This window comes from Hoplias malabaricus, unplaced genomic scaffold (genome assembly GCF_029633855.1).
Source record: "Hoplias malabaricus isolate fHopMal1 unplaced genomic scaffold, fHopMal1.hap1 scaffold_72, whole genome shotgun sequence".
Lineage (NCBI taxonomy): Eukaryota > Metazoa > Chordata > Actinopteri > Characiformes > Erythrinidae > Hoplias > Hoplias malabaricus.
The window spans coordinates 116675-143363 of NW_027100962.1; the positions used below are offsets into that span (position 1 = coordinate 116675).

The 26689-nt window shown below is 44.3% G+C and overlaps 1 protein-coding gene across 1 annotated transcript in view; it reads left to right on the forward strand.

Annotated features, from left to right (window-relative positions):
• The window catches only part of LOC136682465 (cadherin-4-like), a 72396-nt gene extending 48119 nt beyond the window's left edge, over positions 1-24277 (forward strand). The window contains exons 2-3 of the mRNA XM_066658906.1: positions 12896-13122; positions 24068-24277. Of these exons, the coding sequence (XP_066515003.1) occupies positions 13027-13122; positions 24068-24277 (306 nt within the window). The 5' untranslated portion in view covers positions 12896-13026. The remainder of the gene's footprint in view (positions 1-12895; positions 13123-24067) is intronic.
• The last annotated feature ends 2412 nt before the right edge of the window (positions 24278-26689 follow it).

Sequence of the window (26689 nt, forward strand, 5' to 3'; positions counted from 1 at the left end):
TGTGGGAGGAAACCCACGCAGACACAGGGAGAACACATCACTAGGGCTGCAACAACTAATCGATTGTTAAAATAGTTTGCAACTAATTTAATAATCGATTAGTTGGGTCTAAGTTATTATACACATGGGTACAGTTTCTACACGTGACGAACTCTGGAAGAAGGGTTTGAAAAATGGCGGAGGCGGTCACAGCAGAAGATAATGTTAGCACAAGCAGAGAGAAAAAAGTACGACCCAAGTCATCAAAAGTATGGGAACACTTTACATTAACGCCTTCAAGGAACAGCGTTAGGTGCAAAATGTGCACAGCTGATCTCGCATGGCACGGCAACTGTTGGAGCTATGTGTGAAAGAGATTAAATATAGTAGGTTAATTCTACTTTTTCTCCCACTCAATGTCACTAAAGACTGCTAGAGTAGTTAAACAAAATTTGTTGTTTATATTACACTCGCGTTTAGCGAACAAGCCTTAGCATCCCCCCGAGTTTCCTCTTCCACCTTAAATGTGTCAGCTCGACCAGCAGTTCCAAAACAAACCGTAGTTTTAGTCGAGCTAACGTTAGCGACAAGTTCTATTTTTCTCTCACTCAGTGTCACTAGAGCCTGCTAGAGTAGTTAAACAAGATGTCTCATTTTTAGTAAATTTATATCACTCTTGTATTTAGCGAGTTTTCCGTTCCAACTTAAATGCGGCGGCAGTTACATTCAGAGTTAAAAAAAAATCCAAACATTTTTTAAAATAATATATTTAAAGCCTTTTTCAAGGTCTTTTCTGACTGGCATTGCGTGTTAGTGTTTGAGTATCACAGCCAAGTGTATATTACATTACATACACTGTGTTAAATATTAGGGGTGGCACGGTGGCGCAGCAGGTAGTGTCGCAGTCACACAGCTCCAGGGGCCTGGAAGTTGTGGGTTCGATTCCCGCTCCTGGTGACTGTCTGTGAGGAGTGTGGTGTGTTCTCCCCGTGTCCGCGTGGGTTTCCTCCGGGTGCTCCGGTTTCCTCCCACAGTCCAAAAACACACGTTGCAGGTGGATTGGCGACTCGAAAGTGTCCGTAGGTGTGTGTGTGTCTGTGTTGCCCTGTGAAGGACTGGCGTCCCCTCCAGGGTGTATTCCCGCCCGATGACTCCAGGTAGACTCTGGACCCCCAGATAAGCGGTTACAGATAATGGATGGATGTGTTAAATATTGATAAAAATAAAATTAATTAAACGGTTGGGTTTAATTCTTCATGTAAACGCTAAATTTTAATAATGGTAGGTTGATTGTTCCATATACAATTACAACATTAGTTTTCTAAAATCTTAAATATCTTAACAATATCTGATCATATGTGTTCCCCTCTTATTCTCAGCACATGGCATCATCACCCAATATCCATTTATGTATTTTCAATTTGCCTGCATTGTTGTCTGCATTTTAGATCAGTAATTATTAACTTAAAAATGGTGTATGTTCATATCTACGCTTTAAAACAGCCCAGCATTGCTGACTATGTTTTGAAGAAGATCTGCACACCACAGCAAGCAGCTGTTCTCACTGATGGTATCCTGGATATGCTAGTAACAGACAGGAAATCAAATTTGGCTTGTCTTCCTTTTTATCTGATTAATAATCGATTCATCGAAAAAATAATCGGCAGATTAATCGATTATCAAAATAATCATTAGTTGCAGCCCTACACATCACACTCCTCAAATACAGTCACCCGGAGGCCACCCATGCAGACACCGAGAGAACACACCACACTCCTCACAGACAGTCACCCGGAGGAAACCCACGCAGACACAGAGCGAACACACCACACTCCTCACAGACAGTCACCCGGGGGAAACCTACACGGACACAGACAGAACACACCACACTCCTCACAGACAGTCACCCGGAGGAAACCCACGCAGACACAGGGAGAACACACCACACTCCTCACAGACAGTCACCCGGAGGAAACCCACACAGACACAGGGAGAACACACCACACTCCTCACAGACAGTCACCCGGAGGAAACCCACGCAGACACAGGGAGAGCACACGACACTCCTCACAGACAGTCACCCAGAGGAAGCCCACGCAGACGCAGGGAGAACACACCACACTCCTCACAGACAGTCACCCGGGGAAACCCACACAGACACAGGGAGAAATTATTTCATATATTTTTCCAACACTGTGCTCTCACATGTAGCGTTCTTCCCTATGTTGAAGTGGAAGGTGTAAAAATGACACTCATGGAAAAGGCAGTGAAAAAGCGGGATGATAACTGGCACACATTTGCATGCAGTATGTGCTCTGATTAAGTACAGGTCACCTTCCTGACACAGGGAGAGGGCAACGCGGAGCAGCGAGTCACAGAGCTCCTCGCTTGGCCGAGCATAACGGCCATTGTCAGAAGTGACAGAGCGGCCGGTTCACGAGGGATGTGGGCGCACCACTGTGTGTGCGTGAACACGGATGTGTGTGTGGGTTAGGATCCTCTATCTTCCTGTCTTTGTCTCGTGTTGGTCGGCTGGCTGAACAGAGTGTTCTCTGCTCCTACCAGCGATCCAGGGCAAGCCGAGCGGAACAGCAAGGCCCTTGAGTTCCAGACCCGAGGACCCTGCCAGGCATTCCACCGTTTGTGTGTGAGTGTGCGTTTGTGTGTGTTTGCCATGGCACTGGCCCTGGCATGCCAGGTGGACCCGGTCAGGCATGGGGAATGTGGAGATAGGAGGCAATGGACAGAGCTAGCCTTTGGGCCGGCAGGAGCCTGTAGAGAGCTTCTTACCGAAAGCCTGGCTTTAGAAAGAGCGAGTCTTACATCCACATGCCAGGAAACTACATTACATTCATTTTTAAAATCCTAGCTCTACATGCCAGGGAACTACATCAAATTCATATTTAAAGTATGGGCGCTTCGTACCAGGAAACTGCATTATATTCATTTTTAAAATACTAGCTCTGCATACCACAGAGCGATATACATTTACTCGTGACCACCTTCAGTCTAAGGCTGAAAAATGAGGAGAGATTGTACAGGCAATGTGGGGCTTCTCTGGAAATTGGGAATTCTGTGCAACTCTGCTTCATGTAAGACCTTATATCAGGGCTGAAGGATTAAAAGTATTGCAATTGCAAGTTTAAACAGCAAGAAGTGCAATATAATTATGCCCTACATAATCAACAATTTTGTGTTAATAAGTTTTCATTTAGGCGGCTCGGTGGCGCAGCAGGTAGGTGTCGCTGTCACACAGCTCCAGGGTCCTGGTGGTTGTGGGTTCGATTCCCACTCCAGGTGACTGTCTGTGAGGAGTTAGGTGTGTTCTCCGTGTCTGCGTGGGTTTCCTCCGGGTGACTGTCTGAGAGGAGTATGGTGTGTTCTCCCTGTGTCTGCGTGGGTTTCCTCCGGGTGACTGTCTGTGAGGAGTGTGGTGTGCTCTCCCTGTGTCTGCGTGGGTTTCCTCCGGGTGACTGTCTGAGAGGAGTATGGTGTGTTCTCCCTGTGTCTGCGTGGGTTTCCTCCGGGTGACTGTCTGTGAGGAGTGTGGTGTGTTCTCCCTGTGTCTGCGTGGATTTCCTCCGGGTGCTCCAGTTTCCTCCCACAGTCCAAAAACATACGTTTGTAAGTGGATTAGCAACTCAAAAGTGTCCATAGGGTGTATTCCCGCCTTGCGCCCAATGATTCCAGGTAGGCTCTGGACCCACCTCGACCCTGAACTGGATAAGGGTTACAGATAATGAATGGATGGATGCAAGTTTTCAGTTAGAAAATATACCTAGTGATCTAACAGACCAAGTAGAAGCAACCAAATACTTGGTCAGCTGCGACATAACAACAATTACCCCCCCCCCCCAACCCCCAACATAAAAAATAAGAAAATATTGAAAATCACAATTAAAATCAAAGTAACAAATTCCAAAACAAATCGTATAAACCTATTCATCCCAAAGGTAATCCCTACCATGGAGGTACATTTAGCTAAATTAATTTCAGTGTGACATGCTCAGTAGAGCTCTTACACCTGGATACGTGTATTCTTGCAATATTTGCTTCATAAGATCTTTCCTCCGGCACGAACTCCTTATATTATAATTGGATATAATTTTCACATGACTGGCCACTCTAGAACTGCCGAGAACTGACTTGTAGACACTGCTAATTGCCTAATGGTCCTATCTTCGACTTGGTGGCCATGACAACAGCCAGGCTGTTTTTTCTCCACATGCATCAGCAAAGATATAAGACCCAGAGAGGTGGAAAACCTAAGCATCTATTTGGATTCTTTATCTGCCTCTAAAAACAAACAATCAACACATAATGAAACAAAGACAGGGGACCTTAAACATCTTTCTTCATCAAAGCAAAGCTGAAGCAGTAAACACTGAAGTCAAGTGAACACTAATCACAGCAGACTCCAAACTAATTGCTGTCTACATCCAAGAACTGTGAAAGTACAACTAATTTGAGAACTCAGCTCACACCTTCATTCCTTAATTTATTCGTTGTCTGTAACTGCTTAGGGCACCACGGTGGCGCAGCAGGTAGTGTTGGGTTTGAGTCCCGCTCCGGGTGACTGTCTGTGAGGAGTGTGGTGTGTTCTCCCAGTGTCTGCGAGAGTTTCCTCTGGGTGACTGTCTGTGAGGAGTGTGGTGTGTTCTCCCCGTGTCTGCGTGGGTTTCCTCCGGGTGACTGTCTGTGAGGAGTGTGGTGTGTTCTCCCAGTGTCTGCGAGAGTTTCCTCCGGGTGACTGTCTGTGAGGAGTGTGGTGTGTTCTCCCAGTGTCTGCGAGAGTTTCCTCTGGGTGACTGTCTGTGAGGAGTGTGGTGTGTTCTCCCCGTGTCTGCGTGGGTTTCCTCCGGGTGACTGTCTGTGAGGAGTGTGGTGTGTTCTCCCTGTGTCTGCGTGGGTTTCCTCCGGGTGACTGTCTGTGAGGAGTGTGGTGTGTTCTCCCTGTGTCTGCGTGGGTTTCCTCCGGGTGACTGTCTGTGAGGAGTGTGGTGTGTTCTCCCTGTGTCTGCGTGGGTTACCTCCGGGTGACTGTCTGTGAGGAGTGTGGTGTGTTCTCTCTGTGTCTGCGTGGGTTTCCGCTGGGTGACAGTCTGTGAGGAGTGTGGTGTGTTCTCCCAGTGTCCGCGTGGGTTTCCTTCCACGATCCATAAACACATGTTAGTAGGTGGATTGGTGACTCAAAAAGTGTCCGTAGGTGTGAATGTGTGTTGTCCTGTGAAGGACTAGCGCCCCCTCCAGGATGTGTTTCTGCCTTGCCCAATGATTCTGGGTAGGCTCCGGACCCGCTGTGACTCTGAACTTGATAAGCACTTACAGACAATGAAAGAATGTAACTGCTTATCCAGTTCAGAGTCACAAAGGGTCGGGAGTCTGGATGCACTGGGCAAGGCAGGAACACACCCTGGAGGTGGCGCCAGTCCATCACTGGGCTCCACACACTAATCAAGGCACTCTTTCACAAGGTCCATCCTCCTACCAGCATGTGTTTTTGACAGTGGGAGAAAGCCAGAGCACCTGGATGAAACCCACACAGACACTGAGAGAATACTCCAAGCTCCTCACAGGCAGTGAACCAAGATGAGGGTTGAACCCATTACCCCAGAAACGTGGAGTAGTGTGACAGCGACAGTACACGGTGCCGCACCGAGCCGCACAACAGCCTATTAACCCTTTATTTGCCATGCACATATTTCATGTAGTTGTTATCAGCCATCTCTCCTTTGTTCTTTCTCTCTCTCTCTCTCTCTCTCTCTCTCTCTCTAGGAGTTTGCCCCTCCTCCACTCCTATCAACTAACCTTAACAACAAAGCCTGTACTTTTGACTGAAATTGGCAGCTAAGTTCAACATGACTCTTTTTTGTCCATAACCAGTCACAAGGTCTGATCACACCGTTGTGCTGAGCGACTCCTGCGGGTTAATGTTTGCAAATAGTAATAAAAAATAAAGATAATAATAGCTAACTATTAGAGCAGTGGTTCACCATATGCTGAGTGGTATAAATATCACACTCCATTATTGCTAATCAGTCATTTCATACAAACACCTGGTGAAATATAGATTCATATATATAGGTACAGCCATCACTGCGTCAACAAGCAGTCTTTAACTTCTGGACAGTGTGTTCTTACAGGATAAGGCATCCTGGATACGGCATAATCCAGATTACAGTGAGCTCGGCTGTTTACGTGTCAAAGACTTCTGCCGTTGCTGGTAATGACTGTAGTTAATGCGGGTTAAACGTGGTCGTATAAGGATTGCATGTGCCCATCGGTAATCAGACGAAAGAGTTTGGGTCGTCTTCTGTAGGTTCAGTACAGTGCTCTGTATGCTTATCATGTGAAAACAAAAATGGCGTGCGTTGGTCTGTGGTTGGGACTGTTGAAGGAGGCTCTTTGAGCTCCTCGGCAGTGACCCAGTGAGATCTGAACAGCAGAATGAGCAGAGAGGCAGACACACACCAGTCACACACACGAGCCGCTCGGTGACCTTCAACTCCTGTGGAGAAAACAAATCGCTGGCGACCTCCTCCTGCCTTAATTCATCGCACAGGTACTCATAGTGGAACAGCAGGAGAGAGAGAAAGAGAGAGAGAGAGGACACAACTGGCACCAGCTCCACTCACACTCAGCTGGATCTGATTCTGGCACGTTTGTACTTTTTGCTCTCTCTCTCTCTCCCTTTCTCTCTCTCTCTCTCCCTCTCCCTCTCCCTCTTTCTCCCTCCCTCCCTCCCCCTCTCTCTCTCTCACTCTGTACCCCATCAGAACATGTCAGAAACATCCATCAGTGCCTCGTCAGTTATAAATGCCAGCAATGGTACTAACAGTCCTTCAATGCTGCAGCGTAACATTGTTTTAAGAATTCAAGTTTAATTTAATCCCATTTCCGATCACCTCCGTAATAAATTATGACGAAATCTGTGATTGTGCTGGGCATTTTATCTCAGCACGGCTATTTCTGTGGAGAGATGTATCGAATTGTGTGGTAAATTGTCACTCCTTTGATTTCACTCCTCATGGCTCATTACCAGCTCAACAAAGAGCCACAACCTTAACCACAAAGACAGTCGGAGGAAATTTCCTTTGATTAAAAGAATCAGTATAATCATGACATTTCAAAAAACAAACACTACCTTTACTGGTGGCTCAGGCTAAAGTTTAGGGGCCTATTGATATTGATGCTTTTTAAAAACAACATTTGTAATTTAAGGCGGCATGGTGGCGCAGCAGGTAGTGTCACAGTCACACAGCTCCAGGGGCCTGGGGGTTGTGGGTTCGATTCCCGCTCCGGGTGACTGTCTGTGAGGAGTGTGTTGTGTTCTCTCTGTGTCTGCGTGGGTTTCCTCCGGGTGACTGTCTGTGAGGAGTGTGGTGTGTTCTCCCTGTGTCTGCGTGGGTTTCCTCCAGGTGACCCTCTGTGAGGAGTGTGGTGTGTTCTCCCTGTGTCCGCGTGGGTTTCCTCCGGGTGACTGTGAGGAGTGTGGTGTGTTCTCCCTGTGTCTGCATGGGTTTCCTCCGGGTGACTGTCTGCGAGGAGTTGGTGTGTTCTCCCTGTGTCTGCGTGAGTTTCCTCCCACAGTCCAAAAACACACGTTGGTAGGTGGATTGGCGACTCAAAAGTGTCCGTTGGTGTGAGTGAATGTGTGTGTTGCACTGTGAAGGACTGGCGCCCCCTCCAGGGTGTATTCCCGCCTTGCGCCCAATAGTTCCAGGTAGGCTGTGGACCCACCCCGACCCTGAACTGGTTAAGGGTTACAGATAATGAATGAATGAATTTGTAAATTAAATTTAAAGGTATTTTTTGGTTATTGCATTTGTAAAAAAAAATATATATTATAATCCATGTAGCACTTTCCTCACCCTCAGGGCTAATTTACAGTTATTTATTCATTCAAGCCAAAACAAAGGGAGATTGAGTGAAAAGAAGAACAGAGGAGCACTACATAAAGTAATAAACTGGTGAATAATAAAAAAGAAATCATCAAAATTAGCCTCATCGCCTCAGTGAAAAACTAATAAAGTGAACTTAAGACACCAGACACGTCTTGGCTGAGCAGCTACGTTTGGGGTAAATTAGAATCTTCTTTGCACTGGTTCTTTATTAAACGACTCGACAGCATCTTGTGATGTGGACATGTTTTGTACTGGTTTCACATGAGAGCAGCCATCCTCCCACCATGCAGTGTGTTAGTGGGAAGCAGTTAACGAGAGAGAGAGAGAATAAGAGCGAGTTCTGGATACACGCCCTGATAGGAATCAAAGCGTATCTGTCGGAACAAAATGCTTTGGTGCTGGCCGCGTTCCTCTGTTGCCATGCCAACGCTCCACCCCTTGGCAGCAGTGTCCGTAGCACGGGGACTGTTCATGCTTTTTACACTCTGCCTGAGACCCTCAGCCCTCTTTACGAGAGAACAAGGCTTCAGCGAATATTGGTCAGCTCTTTCCATTACAGCAAACTAGGCTGTGTTCACATTAACAAGCCTTCTTGCTTAGTCCTGACCATGTTTTTTTTTTCCTCAAATAAGTTTCATCTCTGAGGTCTGAATCTGGCTGAACTTTTGAGTGCTTGGAGTGCGTGGTCAGGTCAAGCCTCATGCTCCAACATGAGCCTAATGGTGCTTTTCCACTGCATGGCACCTACACTACTCCATATGCTTTTTTGTACCTGGTACAGGGTTCATTTTTCAGTCCCGGAGCATCCCTTGCAATGTAGCAGGTGATGCTTCAAAACGCTCACTAAATCACAGACTTTGGAAATCTCAGCACTGGCTGTAGCAACTTTAAATGTTGTTTACTCATTGCGTATTCATGTGTTGTTGTTTATTGGGACTGAACAAGACTTAGCTCCTATCAGTTCAAATAGATCTGTAGAGTGTTATTTTTATTTTATTATTTACTTATTTATTTATTTTTGTATATAAGAAAATATGATCACTACTGGGCGGCATGGTGGCGCAGCAGGTTTCCTCCGGGTGACTGTCTGTGAGGAGTGTGGTGTGTTCTCTCTGTGTCCGCGTGGGTTTCCTCCGGGTGACTGTCTGTGAGGAGTTGGTGTGTTCTCCCTGTGTCTGTGTGGGTTTCCTCCGGGTGACTGTCTGTGAGGAGTGTGGTGTGTTCTCTCTGTGTCTGTGTGGGTTCCCTCCGGGTGCTTCGGTTTCCTCCCACAGTCCAAAAACACATGTTGGTAGGTGGATTGGTGACTCAAAAGTGTCCGTAGGTGTGAATGTGTGAGTGAATGTGTGTGTGTGTGTTGCCCTGTGAAGGACTGGCGCCCCCTCCAGGGTGTGTTCCCACCTTGTGCCCAATGATTCCAGATAGGCTCTGGACCCACCGCAACCCTGAACTGGATAAGGGTTACAGATAATGAATGAATGAATGATCACTACTGTAGCATGGAATTTTCACAAATAGCCACTCTGTGATGGATGTCTGCATTTTGACATTCTGTTGGAAAAGTATCTCTGTCATCATTTAGTCCCTACTCTGCTCACTTGGAACAAACCCAGTACATGGTGCCAGGTCCCAACGCAGAAAACTGAGTAGAGTCGAGAAGGCAGTGTGGGTATCATACAGTGGAAAAGCACCGTAAGTCAAACCTTGATAGTTTAAGGTGCAAATCTCAAGTCTCTGAGGTGCGAGTCAGAGACTAATGTCTGTTCCTTTTGGTTCACTTTTAATGACACAGTGATACAAGTCAGAAACAACGATTTTGTACATTGAATTTACACAGAATGTCAGTGTGAACTAACTCTTGACCAGAGTCCAGCTCTGACTTCACGTTGTGCCTTGTGTGTCTCAAATTCCAACCGTAGCCTTTAGTTTCTTTCCTTCAGTCTTTTCCCTCTCACCTACAGTGCTCTAAAAACAAAAACAATGTCTTTTCTTACTATTACTTTTCCTCATCCACACTGCTGTCCTCGTACAGATGTTGTTGCAGATGTTTTGTTAAGATACAGCTTCTACATTTAGCTGTGCCAGTAGTCTGACAAAACAAAGGCTCTGCTGTGAAAGCGTTGCGACGTTTGAATCCTTGTTTGGCGTATAGCTACCAAAGTGTTGCTTGAACACCAGACTCCTTCGTGTGGTGTGAAATGAAAACGATGCCCAGCGATGTTTGAAATCTTTCGTTCTGCATCGGTGACACGTTGAGAGCAGTTCTGCGTGATGGAGGGCTGTCTCCGAGCGTGGCTTATTAAGCTTCTGTGTACGCTTGGAGGCAGGAGATTTCATCTACTGGGCTGTTGTTGTTGTTTTTACTTTTTTATTTTTTATTTTTTAAACATGCAATTACTCCCAAGACAAAACTCTGGAGTAAGTGAGTATCTAGTTGATTAATAGATTATGTGCCTGTTGTTCTGACAGGAAGCTGAGCGGTAAATTGGATCGATGGCTTGATAAAATTTTTGTTGTGCCGGAATCTGGAATCCTCTGCCTGCTCGTGCAGGACTTTTGAAAAACAGCTCCACTCGTTCATAACAAGCGATTTGTTCCCTGGGTGATTTATGAAATCAATTTGTCTTTTCATCAGCAGGAGGGTGGAGGAGAGATAAAATCGGTAAGACACGCTCTTTTTCCCCTGCTTCCTTTAAGCCAGGGGAAGCGAGAGAACAGGAGGAAGCTGGAAATTATTCGGGCTGCTCCCGGCCTGTAGCATAAATTGCACGTAACGCAATCTGCACAGCTACGCATTCTTCGCTTCTCGACTAAAACATGAGCTGCGCCATGCTTTCGGTCTCATAAATTCCTCTCCTCTCTACACTTCATGTATCCAAGGACATTCTTCACGTGTCCGAGGTCTGCAGGTTGTAGTATGATGCAGAATGGGTGCCATGAGCTCTTACAGGAGTAATACAGTAACACATAACCGATCATTTGGTCAACGGCTGTTCATCAACATGAAAAACAAATGGCTGAAAAAAGCTGATTAGTGTTTTTAAGGTCATTACGTATGGACAGTATGTGACGGAAGAACGTTTGAGGTCTGATGAACTAAACTGCAGAGTGGAGGGTCATAAAACCTGAGTCAAGGTGCAGTGCCGTTGAGTTACAGACTCTTTTGTGGTTTGATATCAACAGCAGAGACAACAGTCATGGGTTGAGTGAGTTAATGTTAAATGTTGGGGTTGGAAAACGAATAGTGTGTTGTAGGAAATGAAGTCCAGTATCAAGGTGTAAGTTGGTACTTTTATGATATTTGAACACTTTTTTTATTATTATTATTGTGGTTGTAATAAACTGCACAAATACAGACCCAGCAATCTCTCTCTCTCTGTCTGTCTGTCTCTCTCTCTCTCTCTTTCTCTCTCTCTCTCATACACACACATGCACTTTTTCTCCTTTTCCTGCTCATCCCCTCTCTCTCTCTCTCTCTCTTTCTCTCCTTCTCCTGCTCACCCCCCCTCTCTCTCTCTTTCTCTCCTTTTCCTGCTTACCCCCCTCTCTCTCTCTCATACACACACATGCACTTTCTCTCCTTTTCCTGCTCATCCCCTCTCTCTCTCATACACACACATGCACTTTCTCTCCTTCTTCTGCTCACCCCCCTCTCTTTTTCTCCTTCTCACCCCCTCTCTCTTTTTCTCCTGCTCACCCCCCCTCTCTTTCTCTCCTTCTCCTGCTCACCCCCTCTCTCTTTTTCTCCTGCTCACCCCCCCTCTCTCTCTTTCTCTCCTTTTCCTGCTCATCCCCTCCCTCTCTCTCTCTCTCTCTCTCTCTCTCTCTCTCTCATACACACACATGCACTTTCTCTCCTCCTGCTCACCCCCCCCTTTCTCTCTCTCTCTCTTTCTCTCCTTCTCCTGCTCACCCCCCTCTCTCTTTCTCTCCTTCTCCTGCCCCCCCCCCCCCTCTCTCTCTCTGGGTGTGCTAAGTAGACCTGTAGTAGTTTCCCCTCAGGTGTTTGTGTGAAGACCATCTGCTCTTGTTAACGAGAATAATCTCAGGGCTCGGCAGCCAAACACACATGATTCATATCCATGTGTGCAGTCTGTCAGGCGCTGCTTTGACCTAAATGAGAGTTCCTGAAGAACACGTCGCTCCAGTGTCTTCTAGAACATGGGCTCGGTGCGTGTTAAAAGTGCAGGAGATTCTTTCTTTTTCTTCACTCTGAAGAAGCAAAGCAGTGAATCGGAACAGGGCTGTGTGTGTGTGTGTGTGTGTGTGTCAACTCTGCTCTGCTCTTTCACTCTTTGCTTAGCCAGCACTGGACCCACAATGAATCTTTTATATACGACAGCTCCGACTTTTTTTTCTCTCTGATTTGATGTGGTTTAGGGGATAGGGTGATCCCCTTGTCATGACAGTCTTCAGAACAAAGTTCTTCTTTTTTACTCTTCTCTCTCTCTCTCTCTCTCTCTCTCTCTCTCTCACTCGCTCTCTCACTCACACACACACAGACACACATACACATTGATCAAGGAATGACCATTCTTTTTGCTCATTGTGTGTGAAAAAGCCATCCCTGATGGATCTCTTTCTCTTCGATGCTATCCTTTTTTCTCTCTTTCTCTGTCTATCTTCCTTCCTCTTTCTCCCAACCCTCTTACTTTCAGTAATTGTTCTCAGAGTGGATAAAGCTCTCCGTTGGCAGATGTGTCTTACAAGGAACTGCCATATGAAATGCATGAAGTTTTGTTTTAAAGTGAAAGTTGTAAACAGGAAGTGGAGTCTCGGCTGTTGTGTCGGTGTCTGTGGAACACGGGGCTGAGTCACTGGCAACTTGTTCATTTGAACAGACAAATCTGTCATACTGTGTGTTCTAAACGTATTATAGAAGCAGAGTAAACCAAATGTTCCAGCTATATATCGCGCAGATGGCCAGCTGCCGTCATTTTTCTCACTGATATAATCCTCCCGTCTGAATATTCGTCATTTCTCCTGTGTTTTTCTCTTCTCTTTGTGTGCAGTCAAGTTCCAGGCTTGCCACGTGAGCCAGAGAATCAGCTTCGAGAGCAGCGACCCTAAGTTCAGCGTCAGGCCGGACGGCTCTCTGTACGCCCAGCGAGAGGTGGCCAACCTCTCGGAGCCGATCCAGTTCATGGTGACGGCCAGAGGCAGCAAGGACACACACATTTGGGAGACCACGGTCAAACTGGCCCTCGCGGGCCACACTCTCCCTACCCCCGTCAACCAGGTGAGTATTACTGAAGAAAACGGGTAATTAAAATGGCAATATGATCAGTTTAAGAGCCCAAAGCTCACACTTCAGACTCTCGTTCATATCGACCGCTCTCAGAAAACAGGCGCATTATTATATAGGTACGTTATTATTCACAGTGCTACTGTGGGTTTTAACTTCCAGCTGTGTTCCCTAAATATACATTACATTCTTAGCTTTGGTTATAGAACGGTCTGACATTAAAAACACTAAATAAAACATTCCATAAGCCCTGGAGATGACATGGGGCGTATGAATCTTAAAGGTTCCTCCACAGTTACTGTTTTTCTGAGAGTGTAACGTTTATAGCAGATGCACAAATGCTTTTTTTCTTGTAGCATTTCAGCTCTGTCCTTTTATACGAAGGGTTTTCTGCATAAAAGGCTCCCTATTTGAAGCCAAGTCAACGCCTGCAGCTAATATCGAGACTAAGCTAGATTTGAGCCTTGTGTCGTATGGTTTGACATGTAAACTTTACCCACTTAAGTCCTCGTGAGGTATCGGAACACGGGAGATTAGATTCCAAGCACCAGTCTGAAAGAGAAGTACCGGACACATACAAGCGCTGAGGAGTCACCTGTTGGTAAATCAAGGTTTCCTTCGATACGCTGAATAACAAACTGAAGACCGAGCACCCACCCACTTGTCTTCCCCTCCTCATGGAACCTCTCAGGCATTAAATTCCAGAGACATATCCCTCATATTCAACCCCAAATTCGATTATGGAAACCATGGCTGGGAGAGAGAGGGGAAAAAAAAGTTCAGCTACCATTTATATTTCATACCTTGTAAAGCATGGTTTTGTCCCCAGGCAGTGTAAAAATATGAAGTAATATATGCGACGTGGGTGTCTGGAATGTAGCAGTGCCGTTTTAATCAGAGCAGGAGCGGATTTGCGTGAAGGAAGCGCAGAGTCGGGATTAAAATTCTGCTGGCACCACGCACAGCAATAATGGAGTGCATGGAATAATTGACATTGATTGAGTTAATGTTGCGGCCCGGCCAGGTGACGCGGCCGCTCTGGAATTATTCCCCTAAACAGCACCCAAGAGATTCAATAATAGAACAAGAAGTAATTGTGTTTTAGCAATCATCAAAATTTGAAAACCAGTTGCTGCTTTTTGCAATTGATTATTTCTTTTCTATTCCTCTTTCTCAGACACACACACAAACACACGCCAACTCCCTGTCTGTTTCTCACAGCACGGAGCTCTAATTTATACAGAGTGCTCTTAGCATACTTTTAACTCTGGGCAACACACCAAATTGCATAATGTAATTTTAATATGCAAATGTGCAAAGTGACTTCTCAAAGAAGAGTCATTCCTAGACACGTTACTCTTGTTTATCTGAACACATCGACAGGGACAGGTATCCTACACCGAAGCTTTTAAAAGGGCCATGCCCTTTATTTTGTTGTTTGTGAAATCCATGTTTTTAAGTGTTTATCTACTGGAAACAATGGTTATTTATTTTTACTTCGGTAATTACACAGGCTGTGCTTTTAAGAGTGGTATATGAAGATGACTGGCCAAGGTTTATGGCATTGTGAAGTTGACAAACCGCACTTAAAGCTCTATTCATCTTAACTGAAAAGCGGGGTACCTCAGAAACCAGTCCGTTTCAATTCAACGGTGATTGCACAATGGCTTCCAGCTTAAGTCCCATGTATGGACTTTGTGGACAGTGGACATGGTGCATTACATTTTCCATGACGCTGATATTTTAAAACAAAATCTATGTTATTTTCCGTTTTTAAGCTGTTCTCGGTTGGCGATGATGATTTTTCTCCAGAGTTTGGAGTTAACGTGTACCTGCTGTATGCAAATGCCCTTCCCACTGGCACGGGCCTGCTCCTGCATCCAAAATGACCCAGAAATGACAAACAGCGCGGCAGGACTAAGGGTTCTCCAGGGAGCCACAGGGGCTGGGTCTGAAGAGCCATGTCTCTCTTGCCATGTCCCCAAACCCCTCATATGTCCCTGCCTTCTGTGAAGCCATTTAGAGGAGCGATCTCATGCCAGTGAACACACACTTCTGAAGGGCACACACTCACCCTGACACACAGACTAATGTTCGAAACAGGCTTTGGGATTAGAAAGGGTCTATCACTGTAAATGACCACCCCCAGTTCACCGTCGGATGAGCGGTATGTATCACGACTGTTAATACAATCAGTTCACTCAAACGTCTGCTGTGTATCTTCATAACTCTTCACAAACAGGACGCTGTCTCAAAGTCATGGTGGACGAAGCAGTGCCTTCTAAGTTATTCATGGTCTGAGTTTGGAGGACGAACGTTACACAAGTAGAAAAGGAGAATGCTGCTTTAGAGGGTGAAACATGGCTTGTGTGTGTGGACCCTTACAAGAAAGAGGTTTATTCAAGTGTGCTATTAGTATACTACTTTTAAACTAAAATTGAGGATACTTTCAGTTTATTTTATATGAACTTATCAGTGATACACTAAACACAATTGTACTTATCTATACTTGTTTTTTTAAGTATATTTAGATACTCTTTTGATCGATATAACCTTTTGAAAAATAAAACGAAGTATTCTTTACTTATACATAACGTTTACGTACATTTGGCTTGTAGTTTGAGGTGGCATTAGCTGAGAGTTAATAGTACAGGAGTGGAACTGTGCACAGAAACAGAAAAACATTTGGCTAGTTATATAGACTACAGTAATCCCTCGCTACTTTGCAGGTTTTTTTAAGGGGACTTATGGCCGCTATATCACGGATATTGAGGGAAAATCTAAGAAAAATGTAAGTATTTCTTACGTAAAGTACATGTATTGTTCACGTCCACATCCGAGTGAAATTTACTGACGCTAAATCACAGCTTAGGAATGACTCTATTAAAGAAACTGGTAGGATATCACATGTAGTTCCAGCTGAAAAACATTATAGAATCTATTTTTACTCTTATATAGCGCCTTTCTAGACACCCAAGGACGCTTTACAATCCACACTGCTCAGAACGCTCAATCCTCACACACTGGCGAGAAGCGGCAGCCAAACGTGCACAGCGTACTCTCGACCAGGAACGACCGTCCACCTGGAGGACTGCATCGGGCACTAGGATTTCACCCAGGACAGAGCGCCAATCCATATCTGGACACACACACATTCACTCACACATACAGACATTCATTCACTCACACACCAGGACAGTTATTAGAGAAGCCAATTCACCTACCCTCCATGTTTTTGGACTGTGGGAGGAGACCGGAGCCCCCGGAGGAAACCCACACAGACACAGGGTGAACATGGAAACTCCACCCCAGATGGGACTTGAACTTAATGCAAAGGGTGGGTTGTTAACAGCACAGGGAAGTCCAAATACTTGTTAAATGCATGAAAAAATATCTTTCCTCTACTTTGCGGAAATTCGTTTTTCGTGTGTGGTCTTGGAACGCATCCCCCGCGAAAAACGAGGGATCACTGTATATTCTTCCGAGGTTTCTCTTATGGGTAAACACTGTTTTTCTAATTTTCTGGACTCTGCAGTTAAATCTTCAGTTTAAGGTTGAAGTGTTTAGGGTTAGATTTAGTTTTACAGTTTAGAGAACGTTTTAAGGCTGTTATTTTCACTTGCGGTTGCCAGATGTTGACATCTCTTCCTACACAATTTACAATTTTTTTTTTTTACAATTTACAAATTTGAGAATGCTTCCAGACAGAGTGTACAGACCAGTGGTATACACACGTTTTCCAAAGTCAAAATCTGAAATGAATTGCTTTTAGAGGGGAAGGGCTTTATTCAATGATCTTATAACAGATATAAAATTAAAAACCTATAACTTTTTTATTAGTAGTTTAGTTATTGTCCAATTCAGACTCACAATTTAAATGTTTGTGTTCATTGAGTATTTACCACCTGTTTTTCCAAGCTCCCAACTCTAACATCAGCTAGCATCCTATCGAGTGAGGAAGAGGGTGTGCCGTTCCACCCACCCAGAGAAACGCAAATCAACTGGATTCTCAAACACCAATGATAAAAATTGAATTAAGCATAACACATTTTTTGCAGATTCTGGGGCCATGAGAAGCAAACATCCAATTGTTTATCTTAATCAGAATGTGCTTTTCCCCCAAAACAACACTTCATATCCTAAACACACCCTCAAACCCTTCATGAGGTGCAGTCTGTTGTGTTTTTGTGCTCAGCTCCATTAAGGGACATTAACTGGGCGGAATCATTACTATATCTCATTATGTGGTTATATCAGTGAGTATAATAGCAACTATGTACTTTCCTACACTTAATGCTTAGTGTTTAATACCATAATGACAGCAGGAAATAAGATAATTAAAGAACTGCAGCATACACTATATGTCTAAAAGTTTCCAGGCACGCTTAATTAGTGAATTCAGTTACTTCATGTAGCACCCATTGCTGACACAAGCATAGCACACTCAACTCCTCTAATCTTCAGAAAAGCTCCCACACATGAGCCTAAGGCCAACATGCTCAATGCCAAGCATCACTGAGAGGGGTATAAATCCCCATTGCACTGAACTGTGGAGCATTGGAACGGAAGAAATGGAATGACATTCAGTAGGTTTTGGGATGGGAGTTTTGTTTGTGATCCAGAACTAATCACACATCATCATCATCATGGCCTTGGTGGCTGAGTGCTATCAGACTCTCATAGCAGTGTTCCAGCATTTAGTTTAAGCACAACTTTAGAATAAGACTTAATAGGCAGGTAAACACGTTAAAACTCATTAATAATCATTCATAACACATTCATAGAAAATGTAACAGTGACCTGTTATTTGCCAAATAATGAACCCATTTACATCTACACTGTTAATCCTCAGAAACCTTGCAAAATACTGACCTATGTCTTCTCCATCAGTCAATTAACACTGTCAGCTTCAGCACTTATTTGTTAATAAGTTTAGCCACTTAAACAACAAGTTTAATCAATTAACCCCTGATAGAATGTCTTTTTAAACATTGATGTTAATGTGGTGCATACCAAGGTTTAAAATAATGATTTGTTTCTGAAATAACCACTTAATGTATCCCAATAATGACTTGTTCTCTCAAAAGAGTGACTAGGCTTGACAGATTGACTCACATTTTGGCATTGTATCGCCAAATAAATGCTGCGCCAGTATAAATAGATGTTTGAACTAATAGGCCCCTGACTGAGTGTGTGTTCTACCAGGGAAATTGAGAATCAGTACATTTAAGAAATTATTCAGCATCAGTTTGCACGCTATAGCGCTTGTTTATCACAGTTTCTGGTCTGGACTCACGGCTGTCTGTTCTGCATCATGTCCCTCTACAAAGCCGACAACATTCTGCTCTCAGTTGAGTAGGTGAAGTAGCAACAGAGCGGAAATTTTCTCTCCCTTTAGACCTGCAACATGTTTTATTAAGTTTGCTTACACAGCTCTCAGTTTGGACTCCTAAAATATCCATCCATGACCGTTCCCTCTGCACAGGCTCGCGTTTGAGTCCTGTCCCTGCCCCTGATATGTGCTTGTGTAGTCAAAGGAGCACCCAAAACTGCTCATCATTCACTGTGTACTGCATCATTTTGGACGGCAGCCATTTCCTAGTGGACAATTTGATTCACAGTCAATACACTAAATATGAACCGCAGTGCACTGCGACTGTGGCTACAGTGTGACAACCACTGCTGTAGTGGACGTTTCATATCGCAAATGAGTTCGCCAAAGAATTATTTCCCTGAACCCTGCCAGAAGCCAGTGGGTTTATAAGCATAAGTACACACATATTTTTCAGCTCATTATAAAGTATTGCAAGATCTTATGTGATGTGTGTTTTGAACAAGACCCAATATAGGACAGCAAATCACACTAAAATCGGCCTTAAAGGCACAATGACATGGGGAATGCAACGATAAAATTTAAAGTCGTAAAATATTTGCGTATTTTTCACAATACATATGTCAAATATTTAAGTTCAGAAAATGTATAGTGTAATGTGTGGGTGTGTGTCGCCCTGCGAAGAACTGGTGGCCCCTCCAGGGTGTGTTCCTGCCCTGCGCCCAGTGATGCTGGGTAGGCTCCCACCGTGACACTGAACTGGGAAAAATAGTTACAGACAATAAATGAATGAATGAATGTACAGTTTGCTTTTGATGGGGAAATATGCAGGTGATTTGGAAATATATGCCTTTTGTTTTACCTGTTAATTTATTTATACTTTGGAGTTCACATTCCAGTCCTCCACTGTCCTAGAGCGCCAGTCAATTTAGATCTGGATTAGTTCCATGAGGCTCAACAGCAGAGAACTACAAGCCTGATGCTTATTGGCAGAAAGAAGGCCTGAGGCAGCTAAAGCATCTGCACTGTGGGACCGAGTGCTGCATTGTGTTCACTGGCCCTTGGTGTTGTCCACTCTGAATGAGTGCTGAAATGAATCAAACATTCCAGCAGCATGTTCCCCGTGTCCCTCTCTCATTCATCAACAATACACCTTTTAGAATCATTTACAGTGGCCTAGGGCTTTCTTCAAATAACACTAACATAGCTAAGAAATCACCGGAAAGCTGCAGGGACCGGTTAGCGTGATATCATTTGCATAATGCTAACTGGCTAATGAAATTATAAATGGATGGTCAGTTGTAATCTTGAAGATAATTGTGCCTGGGACCTCAGACGTGAAACCTGGGATTAAAGGAATTCTTTAATCTCTAATGCCACTAATAATGAACGGAGGTGAACAGCCTCTGATTAGCAAAATGAAAATGGCTACATGCTAATTGGTGTAAACTGGCAAAAATTCTTTTTTTGGCACCGTTAGCAAGTCATGGAGTTCAGGACTGTAGCTGTTAATTGTAACAGCAATCAAGTGAATTAAAAGATCAAACATTGATATATGGATCTGTATTTTCCTTTCCTTATTAATCAAGCGTGTCCTAAATACTAGGTAAATATTGGAGGGTGAGTTCTTGCTCTCTGAATGAATTAAATGGATAAACTGAGTGTAAAGGCCTTATGAGAGAGCAGCAGGAGAAATAATTTATGCATTATAATCAAGCAAATTGCCAACTAATCATTGCTGATTTATCACAAAGCAACATTGTATTTGAGTTTAATCAAGTCGCTGTATCAGCTGAAGTTAAACTGTTCTTTTAAACGTTAACTGTTTAAAACGCTGAGCCATTTCGAGACGCCACAATTGACTGCTAGGAGTGCATTGTTTAGAAAAACTGTGTTAAAATTGTGCTTCTTCACAGGGTATCCTTCACGTGAGGCTCTGAGGGTCTGAGAGAGAGTGGGCACGCTCCACTGGTGTGTAATAGGAAAGCTCCTGACATTGTTGCATGTGGAATAATTCCGCCCGGTGGAGCAATAAGCTCCAGATGTGTGCGGCAGGGCTGCGGGCTGACTGATGCCCAGACGTGCCTCTCCTCGCCGGGGAGAGGAGAGGGAGCCAGCTGGCTTGGCTGGTGCTTCTGGAGCTCTGGAGCTGGGGGGAGCTCAGGGCAATCCAGGCAGCCATTTCACACTTACTGACTCCTGAATGTGTGTATGTGTGTGTCCATGGCCCTCACAAACACACACACACATACACACACATCCTCTACCGTCATCTGTGGCATCCCACAGCACAACAGGTCTGTTCTGGTTTATTTTTCCGCGCCCTCCTTTGTAATGGCGGCGCCGTTTGTTGGCCTGCCAGCAGAATAAGTCTTTTCATTAGCCATGCTGTTGTAAGTCGGCGTCTCGTGCCGGCTGTGCCATGATACGACGCATTAGGCCGCTCCGAAGCCCGGCTAGGCCTCTTTTTGGCAAAAAAGGAGAGCGTAGGAATGCAGAGGGAAAGAGCCAGGGCGAAAGCTGATTGGATGAACATGGCCTATTATCGCAGTCGTCCCTGTTTGTCAGCTGAGGCTACTGCCGCTGCTATGTTCTGTTCAGAGAAAAAGAGGGAGAGCAAAGAAGGAGGGGCGGGGCAGGGGAGAGACTTGGAGGACGGGCGCTCAGTGTTAATGAACAGATCTGGGTGGAGAGAGATAAGAGTTTTATCAGTGTTGGAACACATTGGGCCGGGACCGCGTGGCAGTGTACACATGGCCGAGCGCTGGAGCATCACTGTGACACTCCTGCAGAGTGGACCGTGGCCTCAGGAAGGTCACACCAGCGGCCAGCAGAGCTGGAGCCTCACGAACATATGGCGACCGTGATTATGGCACCTCTACAGTAAAAATATTCACAACACTGTATTAGTATTTAAACAGCACTTTGAATACTGAACCCGTAACAAGCAGATGCTGTACATTTAAACAACAAAACAGAGGCAGAGGGAAGATTTCAAAGGGCTCTGAGATGTTTTGTGGGAAGTAGCTCTTTTGTTTTACGTGTAATTATGTCCAGAGCTCAGAAACTGCAAATGATTACTTTTTTGTTTTATTATTTACTGCAGTTGATTATTTATCAATTAAAAAAAATGACTAATTAATCACATTGTCCTTTCTGTTATCCATGGGTTTGTTCTTTTGTTTGATTGTGATTTCTTTTGGGAACGGAGATATTGTTTTATTTTGTTTGGTTTTTTGGTGAGTGGCTTTCCAAGAGCGAAAAATCTCGGCTAACAACATTTTCTTAGAATCAATCTTAGTCCACGTCTGAATGAAGCCTTATACCTGGTGTTCTAGTGCATAATGTCAAGAGTAATATCTCACCCTCACAAGTCAACTTGATCCCTAGCTGTCTTTTTCTTTCTGCTCCATCGTTCCTCTCTCTCTCTCTCTCTCTCTCTCTCTCTCTCTCTCTCTCTCTCTCTCTCTCTCACTGACTCCAGCTTTCTTTCCATTTCACCCCTTTCACACAATTATTCCACCTGCCACCCATGAAAAGCTTGCCTGCAGCCCATCTCTCTTCCTCTGCTCTGTGACACAGCCTCTCTCTCTCTCTCTCTCTCTCTCTCCCCCCCGTCTGTCACTCTGTCTATCCCTCTCTCACTCTCTCCCTCAAACAGCAGAGATACCAGCAAATGTTGTTGATGAGCCGAGGTGAAGCGGAAGAGATTTTATCAGCGCTTCACATCTGCCCTCCTCCTCCATCATCCCCCGTTCTCTCCCGCCCTCCCTCTGCTGCAATCATCCAGCTTTCCATCCCCTGAGCCTGCCCCCAGCCCCTGCACTCAAATCCAGCACACCGTGAAGAATTAAAATAAAAGAGAGGAGGGAGAAAATACAATATGTTTGCTCAGGTTTGACTCACGTCTGGCAAGGCTCTCCTGCTGACAAACCTAGTTCTTCTGCTATTGATAGGCTGACCTGACTGCTGATTCCAGAGCTGACAGCCAGGGACTGAGAGCATCTCAGAGAGAGAGAGAGAGAGAGAGAAAGAGCTTGGTCCTTCGTAGATAAACCCATGCTGTTATTTCAGGTGTCTTGATCCATGCTTGTGCACATGGAATGAACTGATCCTTAAGTCGTTGTTTTTATATGAAATGTTAACTGCCCTCAATGTTGTTTGGAAAACAGACCTTTGCAAGTAATATTAACATTATGTCTTAAGGACCCTGAGGGTCTGAGTTTTCTTTCTAATTAAGTTAATCTGGCTCCTCAGGGTCCACAATATAGAACCCAGTGTTTGTTCCAAACCTCACACAGCGTAAACCCGATGCTCGTTCCAAGCCTCGCGGTTTCACTGGCTCAAGGCTGTGTGTGTTTCAATGGTAACATAAACAACATTTTGATTCGCTGGTGATAGAGGGCTGTCAGTCACACCATTCTCTGTTGACTGATAATATTAGTCAGCAATGAGAAGGCACATAGATTCATCTCTATTAGCAATAAGACACAGGCAGGTAATGACTTCGTTGTCAGGAATTGAACTCAAACCAGAAGATGACGGAAAGCTATTGACACCTTTGCTCATGTGAAGCCCAGAAACTTCACCACTGGACTCCATATGCTGAAAGATATGTCAAACAAGACAGTGAAGCAGCAGCCCTCTGGATTGGTGGTCTTGGAGCTCTCCTTGGCCTCTGGATCATGCCGGGGTCACCAGCAGCTCCACTGTTTTCCAGTCAGTTATTGAGGTGGCATTTTATCAATCTTCCTCTGCTTGGTACATGGCCGTGCACTTGGGGAAATGTCATGGCATGCGTCAGTGTTGAATTGCTCTGTCATATCGGCTGGCTAGCACAAGCTTGGTTGTGATTTGTCACACTGATTGGCCCTTTGAGTGGGAACCCCATGGCTGCTTTAATAATCTTTCTCTTGGACACAGGTGTTCTCATGCCCAGTGTGGATTGTTTTGTAGCCTGACCCTGACAAGAGCAGTTATAAATGACAAAATAAGGCCATGTGATGGTTCTAGAAGGAAAAATGTTTGTTTGTTTTGGGTCTCACATTTCATCTGGTGTTTTAGTGCGTCACCGATGCCTTTGTTTGTGATGGTGGTGTCTCTTTGCTTCTTTTGATAGGGTGCAGTCATCTTGGTTTCCCTTCCAATTTACTCACAGTCAGCTCCTTATGTAATGTATCACTTTCACATCCTCCAAAGCCTGCTGATGCTTTCTTCCAGACATCTGAAGCATGCAAATGCATCTTCTGAACTACAGGCATTTTCTACAGTTGCCTAAACGCACTGGGAGGAGAACTTTAAGCTCATGTCACAGGGAGCATTTAACCCATAAGGATATGCATGGTCTATTGTTTATTGCTAAGCAACAGCAGACAAGGCCCTGGCTATTCTCCTTCCTTATAAGAATGCAGCTCTGGTTATTTGTACACTTGGCACATTACACTGGTGGAATTTAAACACGTGGCATTGACAAAAGGGAGGGGCCTATTTTATGCATCTAATTTGGGAGGCTTTGCATTTTAGCGTATTTTGAATTAAATCTTGATATTAGCCTGGACAATCATAATCATATTAAAATAAACACCCTTATATATGTGTTTTTTACAGATTGGCGGGGATGCTGCTTTCTACCCAAGGTCCCACCACATCCATTACCTCAATCCTAGAGTCATCACATTTCCACGGCGACACCAGCGAAGCTCCTCCACCAATGGGCTGCGGCGTCAGAAAAGAGACTGGGTCATTCCACCAATCAACGTGCCGGAAAACTCTAGAGGACCCTTCCCCCAAATGCTCGTCCGGGTGAGTGACAGTTAGGAGTGACAGCTTTGTGGCTACTGTAAGCAGCTTCGGAAATCCGCGAAATCTTCCCAAGTGGGATGATCTAAATACTTTTGAGTTCATAAAATCCTTGCATCTGCTTTACAGCTGCTGCATCAGTACTCACAAATTCTTTGTTAATATCCCGAGCTCAGAGCTCTATTCATTTATTGATCAATCACTGAAATCACACAAAATGAAGCTCTATTAATAATTTGGGGCTGTGCTACAAAACTTTCACTTCCTCAAAGTCTGGGAAAAGGAGACTCTGCGCAACATAATTCACATATTCTGCCTTGGTGTATTATCATTATGGACCCTCATTCCGGTAAAGTAGCAGAGGACTGGAGAGGTTTAAAAGTATGGCATCACAGGTGAACCTCAAGAGTCTCCATCCAGTGTCTGCTGGTGAGAGCACTCCTCAGGTAGAGAGAGGACTCCTTTCTCCAGAGTCAAGGCTCGACATGGAGGAATTATCTGTGATGAGGTTCAGCACTCATCTGTCTGCTGCTCAGATAACGATCCAGCTATGTTTCCTGATGAATCAAAATGAATACAGAGGGTTTGTTTTGGTGGATGGTGGAGTGTATACTGTAAATATTGTTGAACCAAAGTCAAAGGAATTTTAAGGATTTTTTTATATGTTGAACTCATATAACTCATAACATATTTCAATGTTTGAAATATTAAAAAGTAGACATGAGGAGCTATTAGCATTTATTGTTCAATATGTCAACATTTAAAAGGACAGCTACCAATAGTCAACTCATAGATAATACAGACAGACAGTGTACAAATACAGTACTTAAAGAGCTTGGGGCGTATTTCTAGGAATGGGATATTTTATTGACAAGAAAAAATACACCACAGACCATAGACAACTAAATATTGATGATGTAAATTAATATTTTATGCACATTATAATCATCCTGTGGCATATGTTATGTGTGTGTGTGTGTGTGTGTGTGATTTGAGAATATGTATATGTGCACCAGGAGAATAATCCAGTGAGCAGCAGCCGTTGGAAAGCTTTTTTTTCTTTCAACGCAACATGACATCTGCCTGGAAATTCACGGAGCTGTGAATCCGGACGTAGCTAAAATTATCAGACCTCTGCTGAGCTTGCTGAAACACAGTAGGTAATTTGGCCTGTAATTTTCTCATGGGAGAAGAGAGGGAAAAAAAACAGGGCCAATCTGGACAGAAATAAAATCACTGAGTAACACCTGTAAAATAGGATCTTATCCCAGTACTCTGTGTAAAATGTAATCTCAGACTGGGCTGGAGAAAACTGCCAAATAACTTTTAAAGATTTGGCAACAGCATCTCCACAGAGGTTGTTTAATCTAATGCCTCTATTTTGCGCCAAGAGTGCGTAAATCAAACAGTTTATCAAAGTGTGTTTCCCATTGACGAGATACAAAAAACTGGTGAATGTAAAAGTGTATATATTGATAGCCAATCCAGAAAAACAGACATTCTAAGTAGCTGTGGCAAGCTGAATGGGTAATGGATATGAAACAGTCCTTATATCTGAGGTTAACAGGAGTTCTGTTGTCTTCATTCTTGATATTGTACAACTGACTTAATCAGTCAACCTTTACAACCTGTACAACCTTTATATTATACTGACCATGGGGTTATGTTTCTTGAGATTTTATGGATGTGTTGTGGATTTTGTGCATGTGGTGTGCACCTTTGGACTTTAAAGGTCCACATATGTCCCAGATAGCACACACATTTGGCCCTAGCCTGTGCACTGGCACGTTTTTGTGGGTCAGACAAGGGCCAAATATCATGAGCCGGGCATGACTTGTGTTACAGCACTCCTGTTGTGCGTGCCGGATGTGGGCCATCTGTCATGAGCCGGGCTTGACATGGGTTACAGCCAGTGTTGTGTGGGCAAGATGTGGGCCAAGTATGGATTTGGCCCAGATATATTCCACAACACACTTGATATCTGGCTCATATAAAAGTGGAGTTGTGGCTGAGTCTACGCCTTCATTCAAGGTCAAATATGGGCCATTAGAAAACCGCAGATATGTCAAATTTGAGCCACATTGTGACCAAAAATTCAGTGATGTTATGTCAGTTCAACATCAGATTTGATAAATGCAGCTTTTCTTCACAGAGAACCTTCCTATCGTGAAGCTTTTCAATGCTGCCATGAAGTGTGGGTGTGGATTCAAGTCTTTCTCTTTCTATCTCTCTCTCTCCCCCTCCCCTTGCCTCGTTCTCTCTCTGGGATCTGCCAGATACGCCGCTCTAGATTCCGTTTTGGAAGTGGTTGGGTCTCCTTAAATAGATAATAAAGAAGACATCAGGAAAGAAATACAATTCTATTGAACACACACACACACACACACACAAACACTCTCTCCAGCAGGTTGGTGCGTGGTATATATAGAG